Raw genomic sequence first — 23,485 nt, 5'->3', positions numbered from 1 at the left:
TCTATCAATACATGCTCAGGGCTGTTGATATATCGCTAATTTTTAAGGATGTAATGTTTAGTGCTTGGTACATGGTATCACTCATTTTTAAGATTGATGGGGTGTGCAATAAGAATACTTATCAGACCGCAGACCGGCTAGAACGTCAATGCGCGGCTGGCATGACTACCCATTAGCCAATCAGAATGCCCGTACTGTCGTTGCCATATAATAAGAGTCTGATACTGAACTATTGGGCTGTGATTATGGGGCGTGTTTCAACGAACCAGGGGAAAAAAATGCCTCTTCGCTCAATTGGATACCTAGAACCAATCAGAGCAACGTAGTATGACCATCTGATACATTAAAACTTTAACCTGATCCCGTAGGAAGGACGGCAAAAACATCTTTTCGATAGACAAATGCCTTGATCGCGTTTCTCTGTTCCTCTTTTAAAATGAATACGCTGTCAATATCTGTTGAGATATGCCTGCTCACGTTACTAATTAGCAACAAGGCTATAGCTAGCTACCATGTATTTTAATGGATTTTTGGTGTAGCGTTAGCAATGACCTAACAATAATGGTCTAGAGCGCCTCAGTTAAGACACACAATCCTCGGCAACATTCGTGTTGCACATATACAACTAACCGAGTCAATGTAGACGTAAAAAAGTCGTGTAGATAGCATAATTTATATAAAATATGTCCCACTTACAAGCCGGATACGCCGCCATCTTTTGGAGGATTTCGAATTAACCGCTTGATAATCTGTCCATCATCGTATAAAGCCCGCCCTGACAATTTGATTGGTCCGGCTTTATCTGTCCGATGAAACTCTCTCCCAACTAACTCAGAGCCAGACCAAATCTCTCTGACCAAAATTTTTGTGGGCGGGGTTTGGGCTGGTATCCAGGCTACGAAGTTGCTGTAAAATAATCAAATTATTTTCTTGTCATTTTTATGAATTTAACGTTTTCAGACTTGGTCCCTTTTGTAATACATGAACAAATAATGTATACTCAACTGAAATGCAAATCGTGTGTTACCTATGTAAGTGTGGGTCCACAGTTTAAATTGACATTTTACATGTTTTGTTAGATTACTCTGCAGTTTAATACTGAAACAGCACAAAGATTTCAACACAGCAATGTCTTGTTGGTGAATGCAAAGTCTTACCATATAAATAAATATTGAAATAATTTTGGTGCAAAATTTCGAGTATAGAATTAAGAAAATAAAAAATCATAGAGAAAAGCAGACAGTTTTGAATATTTTGAATATTATATTTATTTTATTTTATTTAATTAATGTATTAATTAATCTGTGTATTGTATTAATTATGTGTGTTTTGGGATTTATTTCAATAGTTAAAATAACAGCCTTAGTTTTGTAAAACCTGTGTTGTAAGCAACTATAAAAACCTTACTGCAACTGCTGGAATCAGGGATAAACACTTCCGTTTTGTTTTGCTGTGTTACCAATCCAGTGGGAGTGGTTTGAAAAAGAGGCACATCTTGCTTTCATAGTCCAAATGTTGACAGGCTGGGATATACAGCTTATGAAATTGTTATAGTGTTCATCTTGGGGCTCAATCTCTCATGGTTTTCCATATCTGTTTGGATCAGGACAGCAAAAACATGAAGAAGCTGATGTTTTTGTGCTTGTTATTTGATATGTCAAGCTCCTACAAAACCGGTAAGGTACATTTCATTCAGATTAGTCACAATGTGTAGGCTACCTTAAAATCTTAAGAATGACTTCGGTACAATAGTCTTTCTCCAGGAAGCAACTGGATTGTCTAAAACTCTTTGTTAAGACAAGTAGTGAAACTAAAAACTGTCGTGTACAAGGCTCACTATAAATATCTAGTATTAAGCTGATTTAAATTTCGATACCCAGCTCTATTTCACATATTTTACTTCCTCTCTATGGTCTCATGAAACATTAGTAGTCTGCTGACATGTTGTTATATTTGATGAAGTTATGGACGAGCGATTAATTTATTTAATAATCCAAAATATGCACATATATCTTGTTAGATTAGAGATCACATGCAAACAGCTTCATCAGGGTACCATTTATTCCCTTCGGGAATACAAGGCAAAGTAGGGAAGGGTACTGACGCCAAAACACAACAAACTAGTGAAAACCAAATCAAAAGACGACAAGACAAGACAGAAGCTCGTGGCTCCAGCCCTCCACCAGGCCTAGTAGCCTACACACGTAGCCTTTCCTTTCATAACATGCCTAGTAGCCTACACACGTAGCTTTTCCTTTCATAACATGCTCAAAAAAGGTTAAAAATAATATAAAATATTAGCCTGGATACCAGCCTGAACTCCGCCCACAAAATGTTTGGTCTGGGAGATTCATTCTGGACTTGAGCTAGTTGGGAGAGATTAAACGTCTCGGAAAAGTGATCTGATCAATCAAATTGTAAGGGCAGGCTTTATACGTTGATGGACAGATGACCAACCAACGCTTGAGTTGATTAGATAGATAGAATATACATCGAACAAAGATGGCGCCGTCTCGGGAGCTTAGTGGGACATATTTTATATGATTTAAGCTATCTACACGACTTTTTTATGTCTACATTGACTCGGTTAGTTGTGTATGTGCAACACGAATGTTGCCGAGGATTGTAGGTCTTAACTGAAGCGCTCTAGACCATTATTGATCGGTTATGCTAACGCGTAGATTAAAAAAACATTGAAACAAATGGTAGCTAGCTGTAGCCTTGCTGCTAATAAGTACGTGAGCAGGCATATCTCACAGATGTTGATAGCGCATTCATTTTGAAAGAGGAACAGAAACGCGATCAAGGCATTTGTCGATCGAAAATATGTTTTTGCCGTCCTTCTTACGGGATCCGGTAAAAGTTTTAATGTTTTACATGGTCATACTATGTTGCTCTGATTAGTTGTAGGTATCCAATTGAGCAAAGAGGCATTTTTTTTCCTGGTTCGTTGAAACACGCCCCATAATCACAGCCCAATGGCTCAGCATCAGGCTCATATTCTGACTAGAATTATGAGTATGACATCGTCAGGCTTATAAAATATTAATATTTCTGTCAAGTCTGTGACACATAGCCAAGACATTGAAACTGCAGTGAAAGGTGTCAGGTTACGTAAAGTTGCAGGTATGATGTCAATATGACTATTAAAACATAGTTTTACGGTCTATTCTGCTGAGAACTGCTGTTCTCACGCTTACCTCAGCCATCTGATACGCGTCTCGCACAGGCAGTGTACATGCTCTAACCTGTTTACATGGTCGCTGAAATGAAAATCAACAGGTAACACAGGCAGTGTTTAAAACGGGCCTTACTGTTGAATCACACAGTGTGAACTGTGCATATGTTTCGCCAAAAAGTGATATGTTAAATTGATTTCTTTGTGTAAAGCATTTCGTTTTAAAGTAATGCCTGTTTGGTTAAAGTGTGTTGGTCAGAATTGCCCTAACATATGTGTTGTTTGCCTACTGTAGGCCTACTTACTGACTGTTCTGGTGTGTTGGCTAACACCCTGTTCAATGTGCTCTGTTCAATGTGCTTCCATCCTAACCCCCTCAGGTTCTCACTCTTTATGGATGATGGTAACATACATTGAAGGAAAGACTCCATTTCCAGAACTCTCAGGATACACGATGTTGGATGATATAGTGTATGCATACTACGACTCAAATGAACACAAACTAATACACAGAGGCATCCATAATGCCCCTGACAGAATATTTGACGCAGAAGATATCAATATTATTAACAAATATGTTGGATATGTACATGGATCCATGAAAGATCGAGCGTCTAGTTTGAAGAACTACTTCAATCACACAAATGGTAAGATCAGAGGATAAAGGAGAAAGGTCTGTTACAGTAAAGAGGTATTTCAGAGTTGTTGTCTGACTAAAACTAACAAGCTAACTAGCTGAACGCTAGACCTAACTTGCAAATACCGACAACAGCAAAATTGGCACTGACAAAACTAACCTATCTTGTCTTTGATTTAAGCCCTTTGTCAATATCGACCTATTCAGTGGTGTTGTTCGAGATAAATCGTCCATAGGCTCCATTCCACACTCTTACCACTTTAACAATTTTGTAAAGAGATTTCATTAATAATCTCATTAACCAATTTTGTGGAAAGTTTTTGTGCAGGAACTCATTCTTCCAAACCTGGTGATTGAGGTGATTTAGGAATAATATCTTTAGAATGTCTGACATTTTGCAAATGTTTATGTAAAGCTATTTGTGCTTTTCATGTGTATCTGTTTGGAAACCTGAAAAATTCATCCTTGTTTTTTGTCCCAGATGTTCATATTTTTCAGAGAGCTTCCGGATGTGAGCTACTGGACAATGAAAAACCAGGAGTTATGATTGGTAAGGATGCTTATGATGGGGAGACTGTAGAACAAGAACATTATGATGCAGACCATAATCATCTTCACACTGACCGGAAGTGGCCAAATATGGACAGTGAAGCATGGACCTCTAGGTTTCCCCTGCGATACGAAATGATTTATCACCCCACCTGCATCAAATTTCTCAAAAAAAATCTATCCAAAGAAAAGCATCGTGTGCTGAAAAAAGGTAATGTACTAAATACAGATATTGATGGAAGTGAGTTCTCTCTATTGGTCTACTCAGTTAGTTTATGTCAGCGAAACCAACAACAGTTATTATACACACTGTGTGCTGTGACATGATAATGGCAATGAAAGACTGACACTATAACTTTGACTGGTAGTTATGTCATGGTGTGCAGCATTTTTATCACAAAAATCCAAGTCAAATGGAAACCAGCATCTAGTAGGACACTTATCAAATACTGCACACTGCATTCAGCATTTCAAGACTGATATTTTTATATTTTGATGGTGGTGCTGTTATGTTTAATAATCATGTCCCACCCCCCACAGTGAAGCCCAGAGTCAGGCTCCTCCAGAAGACACTCCCAGACTCTGGAGGGGTCAAAGTGACCTGCCTGGCCACTGGTTTCTACCCCCGTCACATCAACCTGACCCTGCTCAGAGACGGCCAGCCTGTGTCTGCCCACCAGATCACTGGGGGGGAGCTGCTACCTAATGGAGATGAGACGTACCAGATGAGGAAGAGCCTGGAGGTCAGCGCAGAGGAACTACAGAAACACCTGTTCACCTGCTCAGCTGAACACCTCAGTCTGGACAACAAGATCAATATCAACATAGGTATTACAACTCTCATTACTTCTGTTAAGTCATATTATCTACACTAATCTCAAGGTTGTATAATGTTGTCTAAACTATAACATAGCTGCACATAAAAAGCTCATCATTACAAAGAGTGTGAAAGTGAGTGATTCTTACTCTTGCTCTTTCTTTAGACACTAAGCCAGAGCTCGATGATGTGACCTCAGTGATTACAGTGATTGTGGTGGTGATAGGTGCATGTCTGATTGTCCTGGCAGCAGCCATTTATTTAATGTGGCAACGCAAAGGTGAGTGTGAGGATTTGTGTCTGATAAAAGTGTGTTTAGCGTAGTGTGTGCTAACTTGTCAGAACCAGTATGTCCCTTTAAATCTGTGACAGGAAAATATGATTTCATCTTCACAAATCTCCTATAACCCTGTTTTGTGTTGACTGGTAGAACTGATAGAATGATGCATCCTCTGTGCAATAGTGTATGTTTTATCTACTCTAGGATCAAGAACATCTCCCCAGAGCAGTTACACTAGTGCACCTAGTAAGTATTCAAAGACAACACTACTGCCTCCAATTCGTATTCAAGTTAGTTAGTTCTCTAGTACAGAAAGGGCTTTTCATAATGCTGTTATTGAGGATCTTTCCACCGTACTTTGTGTTGTTTTAAAGTCAACATAACACATCATGTTATTAAAGTGTAACATTTACACAAAGTAGTGAAGATAAGTGTGTCACTCTACCATCACCTGAGCATGATGATGCACTTTCTCTCCTCAGGTGAAGATGAACGTGGAATGCCCTTAGAGCCTGTTACATCCTAGAACACTCACTTGGATGTGTTTTAATATGACTGTGTTTTTGTGTGTGCGCATGCGCGTGTGTGTACGTGTATATATTGTATATTGTATCATTGTATGAATGGTACGGTCAGTTTTGCAAGCTAACTGCCAGTATAGATTTGTGTACCCTTTCACTAAATATTTTGTACAAAACATTTTAATTCTAGACTAACCGGTTTACGAGTCTTCTTGAGAAATCTCACCAACTACTTGAGAACAGAGACCATCCTCTGATTTAATATTATATCCTCCACAGAAATAGAAGAAATATATCATTTATAATTATCGTTTATCTGTTAGTCTGTTTCTTCCTGTTCTTTTGGTGTTCAATATGAACATGTAATGTGATTTGCATATACAGTACATAAAGGTTAATCCACATTGAAGATTTTGAGATTGAACACTGGTGCAGTGCTGGTTGCTGATGCTTTTCTCTGTATTTGCTACCACAGCTTAATTATCCCTTCATTACCTAAAAGTCTTAGTATTGTGTGCTTACTATGGTCTATGGTTTATTTGAGTTGTAAAGGATTTCTACAGAAGCTGTGGTTTATGGTCAGGCTTTTAAAGCAGAAGAGCTGGAATGAGGAATGAATGCAGTGAACAATAAAGACTGAATACTTGGAATTCGGGGATATTTAATCAGATCATGAAAATCCAACATTATTCACACCATATACTAAATGAACATGACAAATAAAAGAAACACAGAAAATTGTACGTTGATAGAAATATATATACTTGTAAAGTCACATATGTACACTGACTAGTCATATTTGGGAATTGTTGTTTTGGCATAATGTTAGCAGTATTGTCCCCTTTGCAGGATAAGTGCTGAAATAGGTTTTGTGAAAAGTACTGTTTTTAAAAGCAGGTTTTCAGAAGTCTTCCAGAATTTGTGTCTGTGGTGCCCACACTTCTGTGTTATTCTGTGAGTGATTATTAAAGAAAACATGATTATAAGAGGTAACTAACTTCAGAACTTTGTGAATCATCAGACTGTTTTTATAATTTTCCATCATTTGTGTTTTTCTTGCCCCTGTTGCCATTGTGCTTGCACTAAGGGGGTTCAGGCTCTGGGCTCTGTAAAGTGCCTAGAGACAATTGTATTGTTATGGCGCTTTATAAATAAAATAGAATTGAATTGAATTATATGTTGTATTATTTAGGAGAAGTCATAAACAAAATGTACTCAATTGATAAAACCCAGTTTAATGTATTCTTTCATTTGTGACACTCACCTCGAGCTGCTGAGTAGCTGACTTGCAGAGAGGGCTGTGAGCCTTGGCCTGAAACACAGTGATATACTGTACACATCAGTCTCAAAACAGGGCAGGGGTGATTACAGTCATATCATTCACGTAGAAGCATGCAATATACTTAATATTAGTCTTAAATGAATGTCCTTGTCTTTTGTGACACTGGGGTAAACTATGCTGGTAAATTGACCAGAGTTACATCTGTATACACTTTGCCACTAGGCCAGGACACATGATTGACATGCAGAATGTGGGCCTGCCTGGATGGATGGAACACTTCTATGCTGGGAGTAGGATGGATTTGATCAACTTTTAAAACTGATTCATTTTTTTTGCATTGTTTAATAAATGGCTAAGATGAGATGTTGTACTCTGCTGAAGGCACATGTCTTTCTACAACTCGAATAGCGCTCTGGTTTGGTTGTTAGTATTATTCAGATTGTATTTGTGTTGTCTGGTTTGAGTGTATTTGAGCGCCATATTCCAAAACCAAAAGGACACACACTTTGACTGTTAAGTGCTAATATCTGTCCAAGTCTTCACATTTTTTTTCAGCCATCTCTCTGAGAAAATCTCTCAACTTTCCATCTCTTTCTCCATATCACAAAAACAATGATGGCGGAAATAAGATATACCACGAGCACAAACAGCAGGCTAACCAGCAGAGGAAGTGAGGGCAAGTTGTCAGGATGTGGCTGAGTTTCTGTCAACATAAGAACGGTAGGACTCAACGTACTGTATGTTCTACTGAATATGCTATGTTTAATGCTTTAATGTTAATGTAATGCTTTCTTATGATGGCAATACCAATAGTCATGTTGACCATTTTGTCCAGACTGAGATGTTCTGCAGTGCAGGTGTAGCGATGACTCTGTAGTTCCTCCAGGCTCATCATGATGAATGGACATTTGGATGCTTCTCTTTTCACTTAAAATGAATTGACCTTTGACATTTCCTAATATGGACTGGATAAAGTCAGGGTGCATGGGAGGTTCCACAGACCTCAACCGAATATGGTATCATTTTGTTTTAATTAAGTCTGTTCAAACACTCATTTACAGTAGAGTTAGGTCACACTGTTTTAAATCAACCTTCGAATAGCCTTTAATCCTTGCTATTGCACCTGGCCTGCAATCCTGTTCAGCAGGTTTAAGCAGCAGATGACATAAAAATAAAATACATGGGGCGTGTGAGTGCGTTTTTTTTTTAGCAAAGCATTCCAATAAAGAACAAGGATCATGTGTCATAAAGAGAAGGTGTCATAAAACACAAACTCTGTGAAGCAAACAGCAACAGCAGAATAATAATTAAAAGCAGATGGACTGGAGGACTGATTTGAAGGAGGGTATGAGAATGAAAAGTGTTTATTAAATGTTAAGTGATGTTTAAATGCTTCTCTTTCACCACAGCCTATTGACCAATCAATGAAGACAAAACACTTTGTTGCATGACTGAAAACCCCCCACATTTCATTCATTCGTTCACACAGCACAGCGGTTTCTTCATCAACATGAAAACTCTGAGACAGTGCCATGTTACCCTCAAAACACATGACTTTCACTACAAAACTATAGCAGTAGTGATATCAGAATCCCCCACACACCCACACACACATGTGATGGTAGGTCAAGTTCAACAAATAATATAAACAGGATAATGTAGTAAACAAAGTTTCTTCTTCCCACCATCTTGTGTTCTGATTGTCCTTCATGTCTAACACGGTTATACCCTAAGGCTATATGTACAATGATGCAGTGTCTGAGATCCCTTACCCTTAACTCACCTGCCCCTAAGAGGTCATATCAAATAACATGTGCCATGTGTTTTATCTGATTAACTCATATTTGGATTTCAATAGAGAAACTATTTACAACCTTGGGTCAATTAAACTCACTCAAACACACACACACACACACACACACACACACACACACACACACACACACACACACACACACACACACACACACACACACACACACACACACATGCGTGCGCACACTCAAACACACTCACACATTAAAACACATCAAAGTGAAGGTTCTAGGATGTAACAGGGTCTAAGGGCATCTCACGTTCATCTTCACCTGAGGAGAGAAAGTGCATCATCATGCACAGGTGATGGTAGAGTGACACACTGATCTTGACTACTTTGTGGAAATGTTAAACTTTGACAGGGAGTACAGTATTCGGTTGTTACTCATCAAAGTCCCTCTCACAGCATTATAAAAAAGCCCTTTCTGTTCTACAGAACTGACTAGCTTGAATACTTACTGGAGGCAGTAGTATTGTCTTTGAATACTTACTAGATGCACTAGTGTAACTGCTCTGGGGAGATGTTCTTGAACCTAGAGCAGATAAAACATACACACTCACACAGAGGATGCAACATTCTACCAGTCAACACAAAACAGGGTTATCGGAGATTTGTGAAGATGAAATCATATTTTCCTATCACAGATTTGAAGGGACATACTGGTTCTGACAAGTTAGCACACACACTATGCTAAACACACTTATATCAGAAACAAATCCTTGCACTCACCTTTGCATTGCCACATTAAATAAATGGCTGCTGCCAGGAAAATTAGACATGCACCTATCACCACCACAATCACTGTTATCACTGAGGTCAGATCATCGAGCTCTGGCTTAGTGTCTAAAGAAAGAGCAAGAGTAGGAATCACTCACTTTCACACTCTGTGTAATGATGAGCTTTTTATGTGCAGCTATGTTATAGTTTAGACAACATTATACAACCTTGAGATTAGTGTAGATAATATGACTTAGCAGAAGAAATGATAATTGTAATACCTATGTTGATATTGATCTTGTTGTCCAGACTGAGGTGTTCAGCTGTGCAGGTGAACAGGTGTTTCTGTAGTTCCTCTGCGCTGACCTCCAGGCTCTTCCTCATCTGGTACGTCTCATCTAGATTAGGTAGCAGCTCCCCCCCAGTGATGTGGTGTTCAGACACAGGCTGGCCGTCTCTGAGCAGGGTCAGGTTGATGTGACGGGGGTAGAAACCAGTGGCCAGGCAGGTTACTTTGACCCCTCCAGAGTCTGGGAGTGTCTTCTGGAGGAGCCTGATTCTGGGCTTCACTGTGAAGAAGCTGATATTGATTAAACAAGACAAGCAAGTCTTAAAATGTATCCTATGGTAATATTTCCTAGCAGATAATATTTGAGCATTTAATTAAATGTTCACCATTACATTACCATAATTCAGTATAACTGTGTTTATTTTAAACTATATAAACTGATTTATTTTCCCAAGTATTTACTCTATAATCCTAGGGTTGATTGATATACGTATAATGGCAAGGCTCCTTTTCCATATCTGTAATAAGGTAAATGCAAAGAAAACATACAATTTACCTTTTTTTGCCATACGATTCTTTTCTTTCTTCAGGTACTTTCTGAGTACTTTCATGCATAGAGGATGGAAGATTTCTTTTAATAAATACTTAACATACATTGAGTATGTTGTACTGAGCATAAATGTCCATTTCACGTCAGTCAGGAATGAGCCTTCGTGTTTGTTGTAATAGACCACGTCTCCGCTTTCACCATCAAAAGCTTCCATTACAACCATACGCCCTTCTTTATCGTCTCCCAGTAATTCACAGCCAGTTAATCTCTGCAGAGTCTGGATTCCTGGGAAGAATGTTAAGAGGACAAGACATACTAAGTACATGATGTGTTTCTTTATCTCAGCTGGTAGAGCAAAGTGAGAGGCATGGCCTCCAAGGAGAGAGACTACTAATGTACCTGTGCAGTACCGCAAGCTGTCTAAGCTAAACGTACTTCATGCTAAACGAATACATGAGTGGAAGATATTCTCCAAATATTACTAATGCCTTGGCATGGACTTTTATCTAAATTAAAGGTACTTGAGTATGTATAACAGCTAGATGACAGCTACATATCATTAGTTATTTACAGCAATTCAAAAATGATTCTATTCTATGATGCAGTCACTTGGTTCCACAACAACCCATTAACTGGTAGTGATGGCACTGAAGGTAAGGAGGATTTTTCGTTGGTCTGTCAATCAGAAGGTTTTATTTTAAGTCCTGAAGATCGTTTTAAACTGAAACTAATTTCAATCAATAATATTGTGTTGCATTGGTCCGCGTGTTCTTACCATTTGTTTTGTTCAAGTGATCCTTTAAAGATAGTATTCTGTGTTCCATACCCTTAGAAACATCTCGACATAGCATCCTAAAATCATTCTGATCCTCTTCATCTAGAGTATTTTGACCTCTGCGTAGGGACATTTTATGAACTGAATCATAGTATCCCAACTGCATATCATCTAGCATCACCAGAACACTGAATTCAGGAAATACAGTCTCTCCCTTAATGCTAGTTGCAAATACAAGTAAGGTATGACCACCTGCAAAAGAGACAGTGGAGCGTTAAGGTCTTGTTATGACACTTGCTTCATCATTAACAAAAAAAAAGGGGGGGGGGGGGGGGGGGATTTGTCTGCAATCTGGTCTTTGTAGAGAGACATTTCTCATGATCACAGTATCAACAGTATCACGCATAGGCTACGTGGAGATTAAAGCAGTAGGCCTATAGGCTGCCTTTACATAAACATGAATAAAACACTTGCACACTAAAATATAATTTCTTATATATATTATATATATTATATATAACACCTCTTCTGGTTGCCCGACATAAACCATAAAGAGTAGTCCTTTCTTACAGGCTTTGTAGAAATGAGTCATTACCTGCTTTCACAGTTGAGAACATGTGAAATACACATACGAGCACGGGCAGTCTGAACATGATGACTAATGCATCCAAAGGAGTAGCTACATCGAAACGAAATTGAATGTCGGAACGACTTCTATGAAAGTGGATATTCAACATATTCAACACAAGCATTTTCTTAATTCTCCTCCCATAAGGTGGAGCTTTGCTTAGAAAAGTTGTCTGGTTTCCTGCAAACTGACACCTGCTAAACTAGCTGCTGAACAGGATTACTTTAGGGCTGAAGACAGCTTTCATATCAGACTTTAGCTGATAGCTTAGCTGTAATGGAGCATAACAATACAATGCTAATCAAAGGATAACTAATGCTGTCAACTCCGTGACAATGTAAGAAAGGTTTTCACAGCACGTCATCACCTCCAACTATATCGCCAAAAGACCCCAGTTAGCATGCTAGCTTTAGTACTGTTATGCTTCAATAAACAGTCATACTTGAAGAGAATGTTCTTTATCACTCACGTCTAGTGTGCAACAGGCTTACAACATATATCACTTAACATCTGGTATTACTCCGCCCATGCGCCATCAAGCTGATGGTTACATGTTAATATCATTACAAGTACCAATGTGCTATTTGCCTTAAATAGCAGTATTTGTCTTAAACGTGACTGGATAAAGTAATCAAATCTGCAGTTTAGTAAATATGTGTACCTTGTCCATCGATTACAAACAACAGAGCCTGCCACTGATACAACTATAGTACAGCTGATCTAGTCTCATAACTCAAACAGTCAGCATCACTTGTTGAACTCTTGGTAATCCACACTCGAGTACAACTCCCTATTGTATTTTCACAACTCATACAGTCAGCATCTCTCGTTCAATTAGTGTGCAAGGCCAAATTAATATTTCGCTCAATAAAATCAATTAAATAATTGAACAGTCCACTGTCTGTCTGGAACTACCAAAACAAAATAGGCCTACTTGTGTCCCCTTGGTGCTGCCTTGCGCCGCCTATAAGAGAAGGCTCCTAGTGTGGGATTTTAAGTGACAGGTTCAGAAATTGTGCCCTTTTTGCACACATGTTAGTGCATAGCTAATTTACTGCTTACATCTTCGAAGTATGACAGGAAGCAGCAAAGAACAGCACTCTGTCTGCTTTGGGTTTCTGTGTGGTCTTATGACTGATCTGATCCATCTTCATGTTCCTCCATACATTGTCCACACATTCTATAAACCAATTTCGGTTGTGTGTTATGGGTTTTGGGACATCCATCTTTGCACCAGTGGCTTCTGAAGGATTTTAGTGGGTTTCATTTTATAACATTCCTTCATGACATCAGTTGTATTTCTCATGACACGTTATCTCTCCATATTTCTGTCTCTATGCAACCCTGCAACCACACTGGTTTGCCGGCCTAACGCCCTTTCCCATCCTTGAGGGCCAGTGGATTGCACTTTGTCAGGCCTCTACCCATTGGTCTATCGAGCACACAATATGTCAAAAGTAAACCACTCTAAAGACCAAACAATCTTCATGAAACCTATCTATGGAAAGCAGTGGTGTAGTGGTCCTTGGAGAAGTGGGTATACTCTCATTTATTTTTAAGCAGCCCATACAACACAGGATAAACGCCCTGTTTCGAGAAGTGGGTATCCGGAATGCTGACTGAAAAATAAGTGGGTATACTCCGTATACCTGCGTATACCCTGGACTACACCACTGATGGAAAGTCCACCCTACAGGATTTGTGATAGAGACATTTTAATAAGGACATTGTTATTGTGTTTTAATTTGCTTGCTCTTCCTGAGTGCTGAGGCCTACAGGAGGCATACTCTCTTGCTGAGGCAAACCACCTGTTTTTGTACTGATAATCATGCACACTGCTCAACTCTCAAGGACATATTCTGAGATCACGCCAGCAACTTCTAAATAACGCCCCCTGTTTTTCTACTCACATAATGCTGGCTGTGCCCAGCTCATATTTGGAGTCTGTTCACAACCTTTGGTTGTAGCGCACTTCCTCTTTTGCAAAAGATAAAAGTACTGTTTTAAATTCTGATTGCTGGTCTCTGTCTCATTAATATTAGCGTCTTTATATAATTTACAGTGATAAATTAAATAATATTAGTTTTTTTGTGTCAAAAGTTGTATCATTTGAATATCTGAAGCATGCAAGGTTGTTTTATGTCTGTTCACAAACACATATTTCATTACCTATGAATGAAATGTAATATTTTATTCTCATCTTTAACTTGGGATCCCACAGCTCAATCCAAACATTATGTCCAAACATGTTACTGGTTTGTACAAAAACTTTGACCTGAGCTCTGTTACATACTTGCGGTTCCCATGACACAACACAGTTACCATTGACATTTGATGGGAGAATAGAAGGAGGTTCACAGACTGCACCTGATGGCCCCTTGTGCACTCTTTTACGCTTTATTATCTAAAACCAGCAGGCTAACTCGGCACAGCTGGCAATGAAAAGCTACATAGCTTGCTCAATGAGATATTTCTATATATTTGTCAACATCATACTGTAACTGGTGTTTTAACATTTTCACAGAGTTTCATGCCCAGACCACACACAAAAACTACACAGTTGTAATATATTAATGACATGTATTTATCTGAGTTGTTTTTTCATAGTTAAATCCCAGCCGTTACCAAATGAAAAGTGTCTGCATGAGAAGTTGGGACAAAGAGAGAGAGAGAGGAGAACTAATATTATTTTTCTTTAATATTCTCACTATATTACTGTGTTGTTCTTAACACTAGCAACACTGTATCCAAACAGTCATGCTAATTGATAGGTGAAAATTCACCCTAGTTACCTCGGGACTCCGGAGCTGCATGAAAGTATATTTATTAGACAGACAAACAAAAACAATTGCAATCGGGCTCCTCTCCCAGCACAAGGCTGAAAGTGAAGGCAATGATAAACCCATCGCACAAGGTTTATATAGTCAGAAGTTTGGTTTTCAGCAAGGGTCACCACGTGGTGGATTTCTCACGTCCGAGGCTCCCTGTCTTGCAAGGATGGCAGTTTTGCACAAGGTCGGAAGAAGCACAGTTCCCTTCTTATCACCTCTGGTCTAAACATGCTCTTGTTCATATGCAGACTTAGTGGCAACTAATATTCTAGTTACACACACAAAGAGAAAAGCCATGCTCCTGCTTTCATAAGCACATGATTCATACAAGGAATATATTAATACAAGGCACTTGATTATTATATTCTTAAGTCATTAACAGTGTTTGGAAATAATCTCTATCAACATGTTACCCAGGCAAACAATTCGTTTTTACCTGAATAGACATAAAATAAGTTTCATATTTATACGGCATAGAATTTAAGAGATTTCACGACAAAATCTTCCTTAAAAGTCTTAAAAATATACAAATATTGAACTGAACAGGATATGGATATAAAAAAGAATATTGATAAGCAAGTTCAAAGTCAGAAACTACAGCTCCAGATTCTGGTTCTGGTTCATTTGCAGATAAGAGTTCCCAGAGCTCTGGGCCGGAACATAATCAGAGGGGGTGGAGCTGAAACACAGTGATGGAGATATTAGAAGAGAAACAGTGTCATCCCTAAATCAGTAACTTGGCCCATCTTAATTAAACAACAATGACAGTCACCGATGTATTTATAATTAAATAAATGATAATAATAATAGAGAATTTGCAAACACTTTGGTGTCTTTCATCGAGCATAATCTGGACTGGAATTTTTTGGGGAGATTTGATGTTTTCCTCTATCTTTCTGTTTTACCTTCTACGGCGTATGAAGACCACAGCTCCAACCACACACAGGAGTGCAACTCCAAGCACTACAACAGGAATCACTATAAACACAGTGCCTACACCTGGATCAAGATCTATAAATAGAAATGAATAATGAACATTTTCATCTGATCTTAAAGAAGATACGGTTCCATAGGATAATAATACAGAACCACCATAGGTGGAGGACGCAAACAAAATAAATAGCTCTACTGACAAATTACCCAGTTTGACGTCTAGTTTGTTGGCCAGGCTGAAGTGTTCGGCTGTACAGGAATAATGGTGTTTCTCCATGAATTCCTCTGAGCTGACCTCCAGGCTCTTCCTCATCTGGTAGGTTCCATCTAGATTAGGTAGCAGCTCCCCCCCAGTGATCTGGTGGTCAGACACGGGCTGGCCGTCTCTGAGCAGGGTCAGGTTGATGTGACGGGGGTAGAAACCAGTGGCCAGGCAGGTCACTTTGGCCCCTCCAGAGTCTAGGAGTGTCTTCTGGAGGAGCCTGACTCTGGGCTTCACTGCAGAGGATGAAACGTAGTTGTAAATACAAGTAATAATACTCTCTTGAGGAAAAAGAATCACTGAACATAAAATATATAAACACTAGAGACAACTATCTTACCTTTTTTCATCACATCATTTTTCTTCATGTGGAGTAAATTCTTCAGGATTTTGATGCAGATTGGGCTGTAAAAATGTGTGTACATCAACTCAACATATTTGTGTTCGCCTTGGGTCCACTTTTGCTGCCAGAAACCTTCAGTTTGAAGAGTCTTCTGTTGCACATTGAATTGCAGCGCTGAGTTTTTCACTCCGTTGAGAGCATTGAATACTCGGAGTGGACCAGGGGTGTCATCATCAAGTAGCTCACAACCGGCCAATCTCTGCAAAGTATGTACTCCTTTGGCAGAGAAAAATAACTTAGTACCTCCACTGAAATGGTCATACAATGGCCGCTAGATACAGCAACTACTGTAACAATTACCCTCTGTTGTTTTCAATTAGTTTTCAAAATGAATATTAAATATGAACATAAAGATGTCTGACATTTTAATTACTGATGGAACCAATAATGCTAAATCTCTGAAGACAAGTTTGGCCAGGCAAACATCAATATCTGACACTACTGGGTTATTTAAATACTACAAGAAATGAAGGAAGTGCTTTGTTTCAAAGAAATGTAGACAAAGTTAGCCATCTATCTGATGTGATGCCAAAGAAAAAAAAATCTGTTGCAGGGGTAACACAAATGAATTATGTTTCCCTTTAAATAATGAAACTGAGCTTTACATTAACCAATAAAATAAGATGGATAGAGTAGGCAGTACCAGTGCCACCTTGGCTAGACATTTGTGTCAATTCATAGTTATTAGGTTCGAGGCTTGCTAACTAAAAGAAAACACTGCCTCAGGCATAACTTGTAGAATTTCCCTCCGTAGAATTGCAGTTTTTATAACATCCTGAAATTTGTTATGTTAACTGTTGGGTCTGGTCGAACAATGTATTAATATCTGGGCATTGTATGAGTCAGGCTATCCTGGAATAACCCCACTTGGACTCTTCACCGCTAGTAATCACTAGCTATATCCACTAACTATACCTTCTCCCATACTTCCCGGCCATCTGGTCGTGGAGGTGGGACAAGGCTGCTTATTTCAGATAACTGGAAATTCACTCCACTTCTGCCTTCAAACAGGTATATCTCATTTGAATATCATGCGATTATGGTAACTGCTCCTGTTAAAACGTATTTGATTGTTATCTACCGTCCACCAGGACAACTGGGTGATTTCGTCACTGAGCTGGATACCCTGCTGCATCCATCCCTGGCCATGATTGTCCAACATTCATCCTTGGCGACATGAACAACCACCTAGACAATCCCAACTCAGCAGTTTCGGAACCTGGTTCACTCTTTCGACTTACATCAGGTCCCCACTCCTCCAACTCACAAAGCAGGGAAAGAGCTTGACCTCATCCTTGCTTGGAACTGCACCACAGACAACCTAACGGTAACCCCTCTGCATGTCTCAGACCACTTCTTCATTCGCTTCGATGTTCGGCTCATTGAGCAACTCTCTGTCCCCCCTCCCCCCGATGGTCTTGTTCTGGCGCAACCTCCGCTACCTCTCTCCCACCCACTTTTCCTCTCTGGTCTCTTCTGCTCTTCCACCTCTATCCAGTTTCTCCTCACAAGGTGACAATGATGCAACAGAATCTCTCTGCTCCACTCTGAGTTCATGCCTGGACAGTTTGTGTCCACTTTCCACCAGACGAGTTCGATCTACCCAGTCTCATGCATAGCTGAGTGATACCCTCCGAACGCAGCGCTCTAATCTCAGAGCAGCTGAGAGAAAGTGGCACAAATCTGCAGCACCGGACGATGTTGCAAGCTACCAGACACTGCTGGCCTCCTTCTCATCCAGCATCACTGCAGAAGACTTTTTTCAATGACAAGATCAACAGTGCAACTGACTCGCGCAAACTATTCTCCACCTTTAAAACTCTACCCTACCCTCCTCCTCCTCCCCCAGCTACTAACCTTTCTGCTGATAATTTTGCTTCCTGTTTCACAGAGAAACTGGCAGCCATCGGGAAACAATCTCTAAGGGTGCAACCGTCAATGGCTCATCTTTTCCTTCTCTCCAAAATCAGGTAGCCGTCCAACTACATGCCCGCTGGACCCCATCCCATCCAACCTCCTTCAAGCCATATCCTACTGCTGTCTCTCGATCCCACTCAGGTGGAAAACTATCGACCGGTCTCACTTCTCACGCTCCTATCTTAAACCATTGAGAGGGCAACTTCCAAACAGATCACAGAGTTCCTGTCAAGGAACAATCTCCTCGATCCACACCAGTCTGGATTCAAAAGCGGCCACTCCACCGAAACAGCCCTTTTGACTGTGACAGAAGCCCTTAAAACAGCTAGAGCAGCAGCTCAATCCTCAGCTCTTGTCCTGCTAGACTTATCAGCTGCGTTTGATACAGTCATGGGCATTTCTGGCAAGGCTCACTCCTGGTTTGAATCATACCTCACTGGGCGCTCGTTCAATGTGTCCTGGCAAGGTCAGTTGTCTGTACCCCACCTCCTCACCAAAGGGGTGCCCCAATGCTCGGTAATGGGACCACTTCTATTTGCCATTTACACCACCTCGCTGGGCCCTATCATCCACTCGCATGGTTTTTCCTATCACTGTTATATTGATGATACTAAACTGTTTCTGTCTTTCCCTCCTGAGGACTCCACTGTCTCGGCGCGGATCTCCGACTTTCATGCCGATATATCCACACAGATGAAAAATCACCACCTTCAGCTGCATCTAGCCAACAGAACTGATGGTCTTTCCAGCCAAACAGGTCATCCATCACAACATCTGTATCAATATTGACTCCTTATCTCTTGTTCCATCCATAACAGCAAGAAACCTCTGGGTCATTATTGATGACCAACTGACTTTCACAGACAACATTGCCTCTGTCTCTAGGTCCTGCCGCTTTGCGCTATTCAACATCCGTAAAATCAGGCCATACCTTACCCAGTATGCCACCCAGCTGCTGGTGCAAACCTTGGTGAGTTCCCGCCTTGATTACTGCAACGCCCTCCTAACGGGCCTGCCAGCTTGCGTGGTGTAACCACTACAGATGATCCAAAACGCGGCAGCACGTCTGGTGTTCAACCAACCAAAAAAAGTCAGGCCGCTACTCTTTGAGCTCCACTGGCTGCCTGTAGCTGCTCGCATTAAGATCAAGTCACTTATACTTGCCTACAGAGTGATTACTGGCTCGGCTCCCACCCACCTGAATGCTCTTGTAAGGGCAAATTTTACACCCAGGATGCTGCGCTCTTTTAGTGAGCGTCGTTTGGCACTGCCGTCTGTGCAAGCACGGCAGTCCAGACTGTTCTCATTTGTAGTTCCACGTTGGTGGAATGAACTGCCTACCACTACCAGAGCAGGGGCGTCCCTCTCTACCTTTAAGAAGCTATTGAAGACCCAACTCTTCATAGAGCACCTCCTGTCCTAACTGGCACCTCGACTAGTGCTTAACTTGCAACGTTCCTGCACTTCTTTTTCTTTGTTTTAATATGTCTAAATGTAAGGTAGTATTTATTGTTACACCAGGTTCTATTGCTCGTAGCTTGACTGTTCTCTCCCTTGAATGTCGCTTTGGACAAAAGCGTCTGCTAAATGACTAAATGTAAAATGTAAATGTAATCATTCTGTGTTCGATTTTCTTAACCATTGAATTGTTCAACGTCAACATTCCACTCACTGAAGGGGGATCTACGTTCCAGCCAATAAGAGATGTCAATAATTACATTCTTACAGTATTCTCCACATTTCTATTATCTCAAGTGGCATATACTCTCTCAACGAGTGATGGGTCAATAGTTGTACTGTATAGTTCACTTCAGATATCAGTGGCAGGCTCTGCTGTTCATAACAGATGCAAAGTTCATAGATTGATTGAACTGCAGATTTGACAACTTTATCCAGTAGATTGTAGGACAGATACTGAGTTCAAGATAACTTAGTAGGCTAACAAACAAAAGTTGTAGATTTAGCTAATTTGTTTTTAGAAATCTCAGTATAATGCTAGCTGAATATAAATATGTTGTACTAATGATACAGCCTAATGGAAGTTTAAGACATTTTTTACATTTCAAATGTATTATTTGTAGTGTGAGATAGTGGACTTGTGTTTCACTGGTAGGATTTCTACACTCTTGGTGATACTGACCCAAGTGACTCAAAGGACATGTTAACCCAGATCAGTTTAATGAGTGACCCAAAAAAACTAGTCTAGTTTCTCTAGATCTCTACAACGCAAAGCAGGACACCTGGTCACCTTGTTTACATTCCTGTTCCAAAGCAATGAACCCCATCCCATACCCATGCAATAACCAGTGACAGTGCTGAATAAATGGCACTTGAGGAGGCACCACACTTACCATGTGTATGGTTGAGCTGGTACGTATAGAGTGGGTTTTTCATGGCTTTATGGATGTTTCCAAATATAAAGCTCGCATCTTTTTCCTCTTCATCTTCATGTTCTGACTTATATTGTCTGTAGATCAGGTTGTCCACATTTGAATCATAGAAGGCGATCTGGATGTCATCCAGCATCACCACCACACTGAACTCTGGAAACTGGGTGTCTCCAATGATCAATGTTGACAGAGCCCACAGAGAATGAGAGCCTGTGAAAATAAGGATGCACATGAATATTTAAAAGTTTAGCCTACGCCCTGTTTAAACCAGTGAGATATGATTTCCATAATACCTGACATCTGCATGATAAAACATGCCATGATAATCCTGATCTTGTAGGAAACATTATGAATATTGACTACTTATCTAAGCATATGTCACCCCTATACAGACAATGTTAGATGTTGGAATTCCTGGGACACAATTTTGGAGTATTAAATTGATTAACAACACAGATGTAAGATGGACGCCTAGCTGAGTGTCGAAGGGTCGAAGACTGCCGAAGGGTCGAAGACTGTCGTAAATCCCACATTTCATGCAGTGTGAATAGCTGTCATTTGCTAATGAGCGGGTTGTTAGGCACTGAAACCTCACTCAGGTTTCTGTGGGTGTTCTTTAACTCATAGAGCTTAAAAGGCATATTGATAACAAGAAAATATTTCGCCACCATGGGAAAGGGCCTCCTAAGTAAGGGATAATTTGTAAATACATCACATTTCATCCCGTATTGACTAATAATAGACATTAAGAAAAACCTTATAATCCATCCACACTACAAAAAAAAAGCGTAATTGACACATCAAATTAAGTCTAGATATAACACTCTCCTATTGACAGCAAAGGCAAAGAAAGAAGCTCAGGAGTTGAATACACAAAAACCTACAAGCTGAGGGCTCAGATACACACACGCGTTTTTGTAAAAACGCGACGCTAGGAAATACATTGATTCCTATGGTACGGCGCGCTTTCACGCAAAGCGCCCCGTATAGGAATCAATGCATTTCCTAGCGTCGCGTTTTTACAAAAACGCGTATGTGTATCTGAGCCCTGATGCTGCTGGCTTCCTTGCCACTGCTGCCGGAAGTTCGATTAGTGGTAAAAAAAATAAAACACGATCGCACAGCAAGTAGCCGAAATTTTGATCAGCATTATGCCATAATGGCACATCTCCAGAATCAGATGCGTTACCAGCGGAAAGGTTTCACCCGCGTGCCACGACAGCCCTTGTCCCTCTCTCTCCAGATCAACAAAGACAAAAACCAAATATCCATTACATCATTAACAAATCCGACAGGTGCGCTGCCTCGTCGCTCACACAGCGGAATTCGGGCGGCCGTCCTGGCCGGTAAAACATCCCACAACAAAACTTCACTTAATGCCACTAGCCTACAATGTTTTACTTGAGAAGATGATCCGAAACAAATAGTGTACGACACATTGCAATCGGCAACTGTAGTATTCAGGCTAAATAAGCATTACCTGATTTCACAGTCGAGGAAATCTGGAATGAACAGAAAAGGAACATTAGCTGCAACATGGTGACAGACGTATCCTGTGTTGCATTCAGTGGTTTGGAATATTATGCCTCTAGTTTGTAGCCCACTTCTCTCGCCAGCAGCAAGTTAGTAATGGAATGTTGTTAAGCAACTTAGTTCCTTCCTCCGAGTGGAAGAATACACCTGAACGCCTGTCAGACTCGGAATTTCCCCTATTTTTTAGATTATTAGATAGATTCAGGGGCGCTGACTGGCGGGGAAAGGTGGTACTGATTCTAACGGCCCAGCCCAACGCAGCACGGCCCACGGCCCGCGGATGGCAATTAATAATATAATATTAATATTCTTGCCTTTTTTTTTTTTTTTTGAAATGTCTCATTACAAAGAAATGGTAATTGGAAATAAACGTATTAAACCGACAACTGTCGATTTCCATAACGTTTTCGTTAGTTATTTAACATATTGTCATTTGCCCTTCCCCCTGAGCTCTTGCGAAATGATTCGGCCGCAACGCGCGAGGCGTTGAAGTTGCACTGGCAGCAGGTGTACAGAGCGGCTGGGCTGGCTGAGGTCAGGTCTTAACCTAGGGTGACCAGACGTCCCGGTTTTACCGGGACCCTCCCGATTTTGAGTTGCGTGTCCCGCGTCCCGACAAAAACCTGTCGGGACGCTAATATGTCCCGGTTTACACCAACCACTATGAAATCGTCCCGGTTGTCAGCGATTAGTTACATAGCCGACGTGGTCTTATTATAGCCTGATCATTATCTAAACCCATGTAGAAATACTAATAAAGTGTCCAGCGTATGATTTGAACAATGTGTGCGTGTGTCAGTCAATCAAAGTGGTCTGCGTCTGCATAACCTGTGCAACCAGCGTTACAATGTATTTGTTTCTGCCTAACGTCTCTTCAAGACAGCCAGGATTATAGCCATGGAGTTTAGCTCAAAGTAAACGGTGCAAGGAGTGAAATTGTAAGTACAGGTAGTTACAGAATGTGGCTGTATCTGTTATCTGTAGTTGTTAACGATTGTTACCCGCTCAAATGTAGGTTTACTTGAGGTTAATGAAAGGGAATATTGTAATGTAGTGGGCTATGTTAACACTAAGCTAGCTAGCTATTTTGTTAGTGTGAACGAGCAAATTCGAAATACAAGAAATAACTACCGACATCTCTCTAGTCTTTGCATTAATATCTCTCTAGTATTTCGAA

At 40.3% G+C, this 23,485-nt stretch overlaps 2 protein-coding genes across 2 annotated transcripts; both read right to left on the bottom strand.

The window, feature by feature from the left end:
- Nucleotides 1-9,307: 9,307 nt before the first annotated feature.
- On the bottom strand, nucleotides 9,308-12,064 carry LOC308370292 (HLA class I histocompatibility antigen, A alpha chain-like; the record flags this gene model as incomplete). Its single annotated transcript, XM_080844951.1, has 7 exons — nucleotides 9,308-9,351; nucleotides 9,523-9,612; nucleotides 9,810-9,923; nucleotides 10,079-10,377; nucleotides 10,741-10,921; nucleotides 11,463-11,663; nucleotides 12,007-12,064. The coding sequence occupies 7 exons, from the start codon at nucleotides 12,062-12,064 to the stop codon at nucleotides 9,308-9,310; spliced, it is 987 nt and encodes a 328-aa protein (XP_080701077.1).
- A 3,400-nt stretch (nucleotides 12,065-15,464) lies between these two features.
- On the bottom strand, nucleotides 15,465-22,313 carry LOC308369845 (IgG receptor FcRn large subunit p51-like; the record flags this gene model as incomplete). Its single annotated transcript, XM_080844390.1, has 6 exons — nucleotides 15,465-15,549; nucleotides 15,776-15,881; nucleotides 16,011-16,301; nucleotides 16,406-16,684; nucleotides 20,737-20,985; nucleotides 22,256-22,313. 6 exons carry the CDS (start codon nucleotides 22,311-22,313, stop codon nucleotides 15,465-15,467), a joined length of 1,068 nt encoding a protein of 355 aa, XP_080700516.1.
- Between the last annotated feature and the right edge of the window lie 1,172 nt (nucleotides 22,314-23,485).

The sequence above is a fragment of the Sprattus sprattus genome (assembly GCF_963457725.1).
Source record: "Sprattus sprattus genome assembly, chromosome: 9".
In the NCBI taxonomy this organism is placed as follows: domain Eukaryota; kingdom Metazoa; phylum Chordata; class Actinopteri; order Clupeiformes; family Clupeidae; genus Sprattus; species Sprattus sprattus.
The sequence above is the reverse complement of the archived record's forward strand: the minus strand, read 5'-3'. Positions and strand labels throughout refer to the sequence as shown.